Source organism: Mobula hypostoma, chromosome 6 (genome assembly GCF_963921235.1).
Source record: "Mobula hypostoma chromosome 6, sMobHyp1.1, whole genome shotgun sequence".
Taxonomy (NCBI): Eukaryota; Metazoa; Chordata; class Chondrichthyes; order Myliobatiformes; family Myliobatidae; genus Mobula; species Mobula hypostoma.
The window spans coordinates 101,442,123-101,455,986 of record NC_086102.1 but is presented as its reverse complement, the minus strand read 5'-3'; the positions used below and the strand labels follow the sequence as shown (position 1 = coordinate 101,455,986).

Genomic DNA, 13,864 nt, shown 5'->3' with positions numbered 1-13,864 from the left:
GTTTGATAATATATACCGAGAGGGTTAACGTATGTAGCGTGCTTGATGGCATTGGGCCTGTACTCATTGGAATTTAGAAAATGACAGGGGAATCTCATTGAAACCTATTGAATGGCCTAGATAGAGTGGACATGGAGAAGGTGCCTCTTATATTAGGGAGAGTCTAGGACCTGAACGCACAGCCTCAGAATGCAAGGACATCCCTTTAAAACAGAGATAAGGAATTTGTGAAATAAATTGCCACAGTCAGCTGTGGAGCCAAGTCATTGGGTATATTTAAAGCAGAGCTTGATCAGTTTTTGATTAGTAAGGGTGTAAAAGGTTACAGGGAAGAAGGTAGGAGAATGGAAACAGGAGGAAATCTGCAGATGCTGGAAGTTCAGGCAACACACACAAAATGCTGGTGGAACGCAGCAGGCCAGACAGCATCCATAGGAAGAAGCACAGTCGACATTTCGGGCCAAGAAATAAATTAGACATGGTGGAATGATGGAGCAGATTCAGTGGATGAATGGCCTAATTCTGCTACTATATTTTATGGTGTTTTATTGTTTTAAAGTGGTTACATAAATTGAATTTGGGGGTAAGAGTGGAAATCAGAGCCCACTTTGTGAGTTTACATCCATTACCGGACCTCTGTGTGTATGCCTCTCCGGTTTGATAGTACTGATACTTTTATGTTTGCTTCTGTTTATCACAAGGAAAGTCAGTCTGTAATCTCAAAATGTTACTCTTTCCCCACCTGCACCTATTATTGTTTCTTCACCATGAATTGCATACAGGTCAACCAATAATTAGGCTTTATATCCACCACAGGAATGAAAATGCGCTTCGCAGTCACTACTGTTGGATCTGCAGATGATATAGTCCTGAAAGCTCTTTGGAAGTCAAGAATAAGGTGTAAATCTTGTGGTTCCAGCCATTTTATTAGGTGGTCATACAAAGACATAACAGTAACCAACTCACTCTACTGAAAGAAAGAAGACAAAGAAAAGAAGAAAGAACAAAGAAGTCGTGGTCCTCTATATACTGAAAACTAGGCAAGCTGGACAGATGAGGAAATTCCTTTGATGAGAACAGCCTATAAGACATTGTATGGTGTGACACAAACTGCAGACAAAAAAACTAGCAGAAAATACAGAACCAGCTATACTATAAATTACTGAAAATCCACTGAACATTTGCAAGGAAATGTGATTATAAACTAGCATAAAGAAAGTTGAACTACAAGAAAAGTTGGATTCTAATCCAACATGAACCTAGATAATGAATCAATGAATGCAAAATAAGCTTGTCTAGGAGATTTACAAGGATGTTGCCTGGATTGGGGAGCATGCCTTATGAGAATAGGTTGAGTGAGCTTGGGCTTTTCTCCTTGGAGCAATGGAGGATGAGAGGTGACCTGATAGAGGCATTGATCGTGTGGATAGCCAGAGGCCTTTTCCTCAGGGCTGAAATGGCTAATATGAGGGAGCATAGTTTTAAGGTGCTTGGAAGTAGGTACAAGGAGGATGCCAGAGGTAAGTTTTTCACAGAGTGGTGGATGCGTGGAATGCACTGCCAGCAACAGTGGTAGAGGCGAATACAACAGGGTCTTTTAATAAATTCTTATGTACATGGAGCTTAGAAAAACAGAGGGTTCCACTCCACTATCTGTATTTCTGTACCCTCTTAAAACCCTCCTTAAAACGGTCAAGCTTTTGCTATCTGTCCTAATTTTTCACCTTTCCTCACTCTAGTACCATTTTGTCGAATAACATGAGTTCCAAGTTTGCATCCAACAATATCAAAGCCAGTGACATTCTATTGAAAACAGCTACAATTAATCTGGGTTAATGAAATACCACTGTTCCATAAATAGACTGTGCTACTTTTATTGAGGATTAGAAAGATCTTTGTTTTGAAACCTCTGAAAGGGTCCCATTTTTAATCCTGCTTCTGTTTCAGGTGGCTAGTCATTGCGGTTGGTCTGATTCGAGCTGGCCTGGCCCGGGGCACCTATCACGGTCTGTACTATTCCATTGAGAAACCGCTGAAGTTCTTCCAGACGGGAGCACTGCTGGAGGTGAGTGATTGCAGGAAGTCCCTTTTACGTGCTGAGACTCTTCTCTGGCAATGGATTCCTAATCCCACAAGGTTTTGATTCTATGGGCTCCTGGTAGGCATTGAGTTTGAATTCTGTATACTGTGGTCAGATCATAGTTAATGACGGTACGGTTTGCCACATTGAGGGTAGATGGCTTTGACAAAGGCTGGGAGTGATTGTTCTTTTGCATGTGGGTGTGATAAACAATGGTCACACTTACTGCCTTTAAACTGAATGACTGATTGTTCAGGCTATATAACTAATTGTTAGGCCATTTTATAGGGTCATTCAAAGCTAACCACGCTGCTGTGAGGTTAAAGTCACTTATAAGCTAGTCTGGTTAAGATTAACCAGTCAAGTTTTTAAACAACGTTTTGGTAGTTTTGTGATCACTTTTACTCGTGTTTTTATTTAACTAACTGAATTTAAATTCACTAGTTGCTATGATGGGATTTAAACTTGTGTCTCTTGATTGTTGGTTCAGGCCATTTGTTTGCTGACCCGGTAACTTGTGCATTACTATCCCAACCCTTGTCTATCTTTAGCCAGAGGATGGTGAATCTGTGGAATTCATTGCTACAGACTGGAGGCCAAGTCATTGGGTATATCCAAAGCAGAGGTTAATAGGTTCTTGATTAGTAAGGGCATGAAAGGTTATGGGGAGAAGGCAGAAGAATGGGGTTGAGAGGGATAAATCAACCATGACAGAATGGTGGAGCAGATTCACTGGGCCATATGACCTAATTCTGCTCCCATGTCTTGTGTTCTTATGGCTTTATCTTTGAGTCTTCTAAGTGCATGTAAGGTTACTGAGCCTTGTGGACCAGTGCAAGATCTCTCAGTAGCTCGTGCTGTATTGATTCCTTGCCAGATGTTGATTCCTGTTGAGCCTTTGGATTAGTACTTTGTATGGCGCTCTGTCACTGACTACATCTCAAAGCTATAAAAGAGACATACATCTTCGGATTCATCCACCTTTATTATTGAGCTGTATCGAGAAGGTTGGAAGTGTTGTGGATAGTGTAGAAGCTTGTCGTAGGTGACGAGGGGACATGAACAGGATGCAGAGCTGGGCAGAGAAATGGTAGATGGAGTTCAATCCAGAAAAGTTTGAAGTAATATGCATTGGAAGATTGAATTTGAAGGCAAAGTACAAGGTTAATAGCAAGATTTTTAGCAATGTTCAGAAACAAAGGGGGTCCAAGTCCATAGATCCCTTAAAGATGCTGCACAAGTTGATAGGGTGGTTAAGAAGGTGTATGGTGTGTTAACTTTAATTAGTCAGGTGATGAGTTCAAGAACCACGTGATAATGTTGCAGTTAGACCACACTTGGAGAATTGTGTTCATTCCTTGTCGCCTTATTATAGGAAGGATGGGGAAGCTTACAGAGGACATTTACCTGGATGCTAGGTTAGAGAACCTATCTTATGAGGAAAGGTTGAGTATGCTAGGAGCTAAGGAGAATGAAAGGTGACTTGATAGAGGTGTATAAGATTATAAGAGGCACAGATAGCATGTGAGGTTACTGAGCCATTTTCCCAGCGTGATAATGGCTAATAGCAGAGGACATCTGTTTAAGATGTTGGGGAAAAAAGTGTAAGGGAGATGTTAAAGATAATTTTGTTTACTCAGAGTGGTAAGTGCCTAAAACGCACTGCCTGGGTGGTAGAGGCTGATGCATTTAAGAGACTCCTAGATAGACACATGCATGAAAGAAAAATGGAGGGTCATGGGGTATGTAGGAGGGAAGGGTTAGATTAATTGTGGAGTAGGTTAAAAAGTCAACACAAGGTCTTGGACTGAAGTGTTTATATTCTATCATCATTGAGAACATGTCATTTTCTACTTGAAAGAAGTGGACTTTAGTCTACACTTCTCTCTCCCTCAGTAAAGCACCCAGCATAATCAATGTCTTCACCCAACCCAGATATTCTTTCTTCTCTCCCAGCTTCCATTGGGCAGAAGATTCAAAAACCTGAAAACATGTATCACAGGACTTGAGGACAGCTTCTGTCTCAAATGTTCCCCAGTACGACATCACAATCTAGATTGTTATGGCTTTACACCTCATTATCTGTCTGCGTTGTCTTTTCTCTATTGCTGTATTTTAATATAATGTGTTTTATTATAACATTTTATTCTCAGTGCTGTTGTTACTTTCCTTCTACTACCTCAGTTCACTGATCTAATGAAATTATCTATACAGGAGGCATGCAAAACAGTTTTTCACTGTGCCTCAGTATATATCACAACAATAAGCCAATTTACCAATTCAAAGTTCAAAGTTATTTTTTTAATCAAAGGATCTATGCCATCGTATACTACCTTGAGATTCATTTTCTTGCAGGCATTCACAACTGAACAAAGAAATACAATAGAATCAATGAAAAAAATACACAGGAAGACTGAGTAGCAACCAATGTGTAAAAGGCAATCTGTACAAATACAAAAATAAATAAGTACATAAATAATTACAAAGAACATGAGTTGTAGAGTTCTTGAAGGTGAATCCATAGGTTGTGGAATCAGTGCAGTGTTGAGTTGAGTGAAGCTATCCATGCTGGTACAGGAGCCTGATTGTTGAAGGCTTTTCCACTCTTGGGCATTGGTGTTTCCATACCAGTCCGTGATGCAACTAGTCAGTATACTCTCCACTATGCATCTATAGAACTTTGTTAAAGTTTTAGGTGACATACCAAAGCTGCGCAAACGTCTGAAAAAAGTTGATATGCTGCCATCCTTATTTGTAATTACACTTATGTGCTTGCCCCAGGAAAATCCTCTGAAATGATAGCACTGAGGAATTTACTGACCTTCTCCATCTCCAATTCGCTGATGAGGACTAACTTGTGGACCTCCACCAGTTTCTTACACCTATAGTTAATAATTAGCTGTTTGGTTTTGCTGACATTGAGTGAGAGGTTGTTGTTGTGACACCATTCAACTAGTTTCTCTAATCTCCTTCCTACTGCATATGCTGATTCATCACCACTTTTGATTTGGCCAACAAGTGATGTCATCAGCAAACTTACATATGGCATTGAAGCTGTACCTATCCTCACAATCATAAATATAAAGAGACTCATGCAGAGGACTAAGCACATAGTCTTGTGGCACACCTGTGCTAATGATGATTGGTGGAGGTGATGTTGCCAATCCAAACTGACTGCAAACTGACAGCAAGTGAGAAAATCGAGGATCCAGTTGCACAAAGGGATATCGAAGCCTCGGTGTTGGAATTTATTGATTAGTATTGAGGGGATGAGAGTGTTGAATGCAGAGTTGTAGTCAATGAAGAACATCTTCACTGTCCAGATGTTCCAAAGCTGTGTGAAGAGCCGGTGTAATTGGGACCTCTTCTGGGCAGGTGGGACCTGTACAAAAGGGACAGGTTGCACTTGAATCTGTGGGGAACCAATATTTTGCAGGCAGGTTTATTAGAACTATGGGGAGTGGTTTAAACCAGTATGGCAGGGGGATGGAACCAGTAAGATAGAACTGAGGACGAACCAGTAGGTTTACAATGGCTTACATGACTGTAAGGAAGGACAAGCCAATGATTAGGTACAAATTGCAGACAGAATAAAGAGTTAAATTGTACCACAGACAAAATTCAAAAGGGTGAAGAATGCAGGACTGAAGGTGCTGTACTTAAATGTATGTAGCATTTGGAATAAGGTGCACAAACTAGTGGCGCAATTAGAGATTGATTGGTATGACATTGTGGGCATCACTGAGTCGTAGCTGAACATCAAAGGACAGGCAGGAAGGCATAGGTGGTGAGGTGGCTCTGTTGCTAAGAGATGGAATTACATCTTGAGAAAGTGGTGATATAGGGTCAGAGAATGTTGAATCTTTGTGGGTGGAGTTAAGAAACTGCAAGGGTGAAAAAAACACATTAGGGGTATCATATATAGGCCTCCAAATAGTAGCCAAGATGTGGGGCTGAGATTGCAAAGGGAGCTGGAAAAGGCACATAATAAAGATAATGTCACAATTGTAATGGGGGACTTCAATATGCAAGGGGATTGGGAAAATCAGGTTGGTGTCGGGATCACGGGAGAGGGAATTTAGTGTTACGATTTTGTAACATACCAGTAGCAAGAGATGACAAATTGAGTCGGGTTTTAATATTAAGACCACTATATTTATTTACATCTACTCAAGAATATAGAAAATTAAATAAACTACTTTCTTAAATAGAAGTTAACAGTGTTATGCGTCTATAGATCCCTTATAGTCAAACTTAGAACCAGTTCTTAACAAATCTTACTCAAGCACAGTCTTAAAGTAGCAGTTCAGAGAGTCTCAGTAATTCACGAAATAGGTAAGAAGAGGATTCACAATGCAGCGACGAGGCGATCACGACGAATTCCAAAGATTCCATGGCTAGCGAATGAAGAAACAGATACCAAAGATCCCAGCCCAGGAATACTGTACCAAAGTCCACGAAGAGCGATTTCACAAAGTGACTGTCAGGAAATCCACACCCATGGATCATACGAAGGACAGACACGTCTCACCAATATTTTCCGCAATTGTTGAACTTGTCAATCTGACTGAAGTAATGTTCGGTTTAAAATAGGCCTCAGATGGATCAGCTAATAAATTTCCAGAAAGCTCACATCCATCTTTGTTTACAGCGACCGCCACAGCTGCAGTTTGTTTTTCATGATGCAGCTTAAGCATATTTACGTGACAAAGCTGCGTTGGCCTTCGTCTATCTGGCGTTTTGACTACATAGTCCACATCATTAACTTTAGCCACAATTTCATAGGGACCATGAAACTTAGCTTGTAGAGGGTTTGTTTGTGCAGGGAACAAAACACACACTTTACCTCCCGGCTTGAATGACTGCATTCTGGCTTGTTTATCATACCAAATTTTCACTCTTTCCTGGGCTGATTTTTAAATTTTCCTTTGCTAGGTTGCAAGCCCTTTGCAACTTGTCCTTGAACTTCAAAATATAACCTAGCAAATTAACACGCAGGTCATTGTTAACCCATTGTTCCTTTAACAATGCCAAAGGTCCTCGGACCTGGTAACAAAACACGAGTTCGAAGGGACTAAAGCCTAGGGACTCTTGTACTGACTCCCTTACTGCAAATAAAAGCAAATTAACTCTCTCATCCCAATCCTTCTCATTTTCAATACAGAATGTCCTAATCATGGTTTTGAGGGTAGAATGGAATCTCTCTAAGGCCCCTTGGGATCTGGATGATACGCAGATGATGTAATCTGTTTGGCTCCCAGTTTGTAAATTACCTGCTGGAGTAATTCTGACATAAAACTACTCCGTTGATCAGACTGAATTTCTTTAGGCAAACCAAATAAAGTTAAAAAAAAACTTTACAGGAGCCTTTGACACAGTTTTGGCTTTTATATTTCTGAGAGGTATTGTCTCTGGAAATCTAGATGCTGTACACATGATAGTTAGCAAATACTGATGACCAGCTTTAGTCTTTGGCAATGGGCCAACACAATCCACATTAACTTTAGAAAAGGGTTCACCAAATGCAGGAATAAGCTGCAGTAGGTCCACTAGGGTGACCTGATTAGGTTTACCCACAACTTGACAAGTGTGACAAGTCCTGCAAAATGTTGAAACATCTTTCCTCATACTAGCCCAGAAGAATTGTTTTAAAACTTTGTTCACAGTTTTATTCACACCTAGATGGCCACCCAAGGTTTTACTATGGGCCAAAGTTAAAATCTCCTTCCTATAGGCTTTAGGAAGTACAACCTGATGAACAATTGCCCATTCCTCACTTGCAGGAATATTAGGTGGTCTCCATTTCCTCATTAACACTCCATCTTTGAAATAATACCCTGTTGGCACTTTATTAATCTCCCCACCTGGGAGAGCTTTTTCTCTTAAAGCTTCAATCTCAGGGTCTCTGCTCTGTTCTGTTATAAACTCCTTCCTAGACAGAGATAAATCTTTATTATCAGATGTAATACCTTGATCCTGATGAAACAATGAAGGCAGAAAAGTCCCTGACAAGTTATCAAAATCTGATTCCCTATTTGGGCTGTCATGAGTAGCTGGATCATACTGCACAGGACCATCTGCATTGGCAAGTTTCTTGGCCCTAGCTCGAGTTACTGCACACAAGGGATAAATGTTAGGGTCTATCTTTGAATCATCATTGATTGGCTTAGTTGTCAGCTGCACTGCATGAACAACTTTACCACCTGCTAGGTCATTCCCTAACAACAAAGAAATAACTTTGTAGTCCTATTTTAACAAGTCCTGAAACTAACTCTGACTTCAAAATTACCTTGTGCAGAGGTACAGAAACAACATCGCATCCAATACCTTGAATAAGATTTATCTCACCCGTGGCAGTCTCATCACCAAACTTTAGAACACTGTCTAATATAAGTGAGTGAGAAGCCCCAGTATCTCGAAGAATTTTCACCAGTATCAGGGTTGACCCTTCCTTTACTGAAACAAACCCATCTGACATAAAATGAAGGAATTCTTTCCTAACCTGACCAGACGTCTTAGCCTTTGACAGCGCTTCATCAGAATGTTCAGGACCCCGTGGGGTCACAGGTGTTTCAACATTTTGAACACAGGCATCTGGAACTGCCTCCTTTTCCTTCTTCATTTTCAGAGGGAAACAGTTAGCCATAACATGACCAGGTTTCCTACAAAAGTGACAAGTAGGACCAGAGGGCTTCTCCTTTAATTGTTTGCCTTCATCCTTACCTTTGTCACTAGATCCAGATTTGATTTCTGGTTTACTCTGACTGTCCATGCTACTCTCTTGGAAGGTCTTACTCGGGTTAAACTTAAAATTGTGGGTTAAGGCAAACTCATCTGCTAATTTAGCAGACTATTGCAAAGTGGTGGCATCCTTTTCATCTAAATATGCCTTTATGTCATTATGGATGCACCTTTTAAATTCTTCAATTAAAATTAATTAACACTTTCAGTTTCTCAAAATTACCATCCACCTTTTTAGATGTGCACCATCTTTCAAAACACACAGATTTCTCATAAGCAAATTCCACATGAGTCTGGTTCACAGATTTCTTCAAATTCCTAAACCTTTGCCTATTGGCTTCTGGAACCAGTTGATAGGCTTTAGGTACAGCCTGTTTCACAATCTCATACTTAACTGCATCTTCAATTGATAGGGCAGAATAAGCCTGTTGAGCCTTACCCTTAAATACACTCTGTAGCAAGAGAGGCCAGCTTCCTTCCGGCCAATTTAGGCTCTGAGCCACTTTCTCAAAATGCTGGAAGTATTTATCAACCTCAGTTTCATCAAATGGAGGGACCAATTTAACTTCCCGACTGGCAACAAACTTATCACCAGAGTCAAACACTAGACCCCTTTGCTGCAACTTCTCTATCCTCACTAACTCAAACCTCCTGCTTCCTCCCTCTGTTTTTCTGCATCTTCCCTCTGTTTTTCTGCTTCTTCAGCTGCAAACCACCTCCGTTTTTCTGCTTCCTCAGCCTCAAGCTGTTTTTGTCGTAACTCAATCTCGAACTATTTTCCTCTTAACTCAATCTCAAGCTGTTTTTGTTTTAACTCAGCCTCGAGCTGTTGCTGTCTTCGCCTATTCTCAGCCTCCATCTTTAGTTTTTCCAACTTGTACTGGAGTTTAAGATCACTGGGTTTACTTTCAGGAAACCTTACTAACACCCCCTCTTCAAACTTACTCAAAGAAATATAGTGCTCAGCTATTATCCTCTAAATCTGTACCTTTTTCATATCCCGTTTTACCGCAGTAAGTCCCATCTCCTTAGCAATGCCTTAGGGTCTGGTGATGCCAGAAATGCCCCAATATCCATTGCTGTTAGTTTCCCCACACAAGTCAGTCAAAAGTGTAGTAGCCAATCAGATCGATAATCAATCAATCAATAAGCTCCAATTTTGTTACAATTTCGTAACGTACCAGCAGAGATGACGAATTGAGTTGGGTTTTAATATTAAAAACCACTATATTTATTTACATCTACTCAAGAACATAGAAAATTAAATAAGCTACTTTCTTAAACAGAAGTTAACAGTGTTATGCGTCTATAGCTCCCTTACAATCAAACCTTAGAACCCATTCTTAACAAATCTTACTCAAGCACAGTCTTAAAGTGGCAGTTCAGAGAGTCCCAGTAATTCACAAAATAGGTGAGAGGAGAGACTTGTGGATTCACAGTGCAACGACGCAGCAATCATGGCGAATTCCAAAGATTCCACGGTTAGCGAATGAAGAAACGGATACCAAAGATCCTAGCCCAGGAATACTGTACTGAAGTCCACGAAGAGCGATTTCACAAAGTCACTGTTATGAAATCCACATCCATGGATCATACGAAGGACGGACACGTCTCCACAACGCACAATTTGCCGCTGATTAACCCAATCCTTTGGGTATGGGTAAGCATTAGACTTTACCCTTCTCAATCATGAGCTGTTCTGTGATAGCTCGAAGTCTGCAGTCTTCACTCTCTCTCTGTTTCCTTCGACTCCTTCTCAGCACTATGCCCACATTTCTTTTATACCTTCAGCATACATCATAAGGTAACGCTCACAGAAATGAAACTGGGGACATGTAACAGTACAAGGTGGCTTTTTAGAGCAGCTTGTGCTTGAGACTACTCAGGGAACAGCTATCTTAGATTGGCTGCTGTGTAATAATCCAGATCTTGAAAGGGAGCTTAACGTAAAGGAACCCTTAGGAAGCAGTGATCATAATATGATTGAATTCATACTGCAATTTTGAGAGGGAGAAGCATAAGTCACACGTATCAGACTACAAGATCAGGCAGAAAACTGATGACAGCGACGCCTCTCTTCCAGACAGGCTTAACAATTTCTTTGCCCGCTTCAAAGCATCAAACACAACAGCAAGGGGGAGAGCCAGTCCCTTTTTACCATGTGACCAGCCGGCTCCAATCACTGATCCAGAGCAAACACGGAGGACCCTTGCCAGGGTCAACGCACGAAAAGCGGGAGGTCCCGACAACATCCCTGGACGTGTGCTCAAGGAATGTGCTGATGTATTAGCAGGTGTCCTGACAGACATTTTCAACATCTCCCTTAGTCGAGCCAGCTTCAAAACCTCCATAATCATCCCTGTAGCAAAGAAATCAGTTGTAGCCTGTCTGAACGATTACCATCCTGTTGCACTGACCCCCATAGTGATGAAATGTTTTGAACAGCTTGTCAAGCCTCATATCACAGCCAGCCTCCCCTCATCACTGGATCCTCTACAGTTTGCTTATCGTCCAAATTGCTCTACGGAGGACGCAATATCCACCACACTGCACACAGTTCCCTCTCACTTGGACAACAAAGACACTTATGCCAGAATCCTGTACATTGATTTCAGTTCAGCATTCAATACCATCATCCCGCAGAGACTAGTGGAGATAACTGTCGCTGCTTGGCCTTAACACTGCCATGTGTCGCTGGATTCTGGATTTCTTGACAGAGAGACCACAGTCAGTCCGTGTTGGCAGGATCATCTCTGACTCCATCACGCTGAGCACTGGATCCCCACAAGGCTGAGTCCTTAGCCCATTGCTGTTTACACTGCTAACACATGACTGTGCAGCCAGATTCAAGGAGAACCTGATCATTAAATTTGCTGATGATACCACAGTGGTGGGGCTCATCAGCAGAAAAGATGAAATAATGTACAGGGAGGAGGTCAAACACCTGGAGAGCTGGTGCAGTGATAACAACTTATTGCTTAATGTCACCAAAACCAAGGAGATGATCATTGATTTCAGACGGTCTCAGCCTGAGCACACACTCCTCAGCATCAGCGGCTCCACAGTGGAGAGAGTGGAAAACATCAAGTTCCTTGGGGTGCAGATCTTGGATATCTCTCCTGGTCCAGGAACACCACTGGGATTGTGAAGCGGGCACAGCAGAGATTGCACTTTCTGAGGAAGCTTAAACAAGCATCACTCCCCAGTAACATCTTAAATACATTCTACAGAGGCGTGGTTGAGAGTGTGCTGACCTTTAGCATCACAACCTGGTACTCCAGCTGCAGTGCTGTCGACAAAAAAGCCTTGCAAAGGGTGGTTAGGGGAGCAGAGAAGGTTATTGGGGTCTCCCTACCTTCTATCCAAGATCTCTTTCAGAATCAATGCCTCCAGAAGACACAGTACATTATTAAAGACCCCTCACATCCTCTCCATGAACTGTTTGTTCTTCTGCCATCAGGCAAACATTACATCAAAACTAAAACCACAAGGCTACTAAACGGCTTCCTTCCACAGGCAGTCAGACTGCTAAATAGCTGCTCTACCTGACTCTACTTTGGACACTTTTAACTTGCACTGGACACTTATAACTTGATTTTAACTGACATGTGACTGTTGTGTTTTACTATTTATTGTTAAGTTTATTATTTAGTGTTGCATTTGTTATGTTATGATTGCGCTGCTCCTGGGAAACGCTGTCTCATTCTGCCCTGCAGAGCTGATGTATGGTTAGAATGTCAATAAAGTTTTTGGAATCTTTGAATCTTAAAGGGAATGAGAGAGGAGCTTGCCCAGGTGGATTGGAGGAGGATACTGGCAGGGATGACAACAGAGGTGTCTGAAGTTTCTGGGAATAGTTCACAAGGCACAGGATAGATATGTCCCACAGAAGAAGTTGTTCTCAAATGGCAAAGGTAGGCAACTGAGGCTGACAAGGGAAGTTAAGGACTGCATAAAAACCAAGGAAAGGGCATATAATGTAGCAAAAATGAGTGGAAAGTTGGATGATTGGGAAGCTTTTAAAATCCAACAAAAGGCAACTAAAAAAGCTATATGAAGAGAAAAGATTAAATATGAGGGCAAACTAGCCAATAATATAAAGCAGGTTGCCAAAAGTTTTCTCAGTTATATAAAGAGAAAAAGGGAGATGAGAGTTGATATGATACTGGTGAGGTAGGCAAGGCAAACTGAAAGGTCTTAAAGTGGCTAAGTCACCTGTACCAGATGGACTACACCCCAAAGTTTTGAAAGAGATTCTGAAGAGATAATAGATGCATTGGTCATGATCTTTTAAGAATCACTTGATTCAGGCATGATCCTGGAGGACTGGAAGATCGCAAATATAACTCCACTCTTTAAGAAGGGAGGAAGGCAAAAGAAAGGAAATGATATTCCAGTTAGCCTAACCTCAGTGGTTGGGAAATGTTGGAGTCTCTTATTAAGGATGAGGTTTCAGGGTACTTGGAGACTAATGATAAAATAAGTCAAAGTTTCTGTAAAGGGAAGTCTTGCCTGACAAATCTGTTGAGAGTTCTTCAAGGATGTAACAAGCAGGGTGGACAAAGGAGAAGCACTGGATTTACTTGGATTTTCAGAAGGTATTTGATAAGGTGTCACACATGGGGCTGCTTAACAAGATAAAATTTCATGGCGTTACTGGAAGGGTACTGACATGGATGGAGGAATGGCTGACAGGCAGGAGGCAGTGAGTGGGAATAAAAGGGGCCTTTTCTGGTCGGTTGCCAGTGACTAGTGGTGTTCCTCAGGGGTCAGTATTAGGACCCCTACTTTTCACATTGTTTATCAGTGATTTGGATAATGGAATTGATGGTTTTGTGGCAAAGTTTGTGGATGATACAAAGATAGGTGGAGGGGTAGGTAGTGCTGAGGAAGCAATGCGATTGCAGTAGGACTTAGACAAATTGGAAAAATCGGCAAGAAAGAGGCAGTTGGAATACAGTGTTGGGAAATGTATGACAATGCATTTTGGTAAAAGGAACAATAGTGCAGAGTATTATCTAAATGGGGAAAACGTTCAACCAG

The 13,864-nt window shown here is 41.4% G+C and overlaps 1 protein-coding gene across 2 annotated transcripts in view; it reads left to right on the top strand.

Moving 5' to 3' along the window:
- hacd2 (3-hydroxyacyl-CoA dehydratase 2) overlaps nt 1-13,864 on the top strand; it is a 78,708-nt gene that overhangs the window by 19,743 nt on the left and 45,101 nt on the right. For both annotated transcript variants that reach the window (XM_063051337.1, XM_063051338.1), the window contains exon 2: nt 1,948-2,065. In XM_063051337.1, coding sequence (XP_062907407.1) covers nt 1,948-2,065 — 118 coding nt within the window. The remainder of the gene's footprint in view (nt 1-1,947; nt 2,066-13,864) is intronic.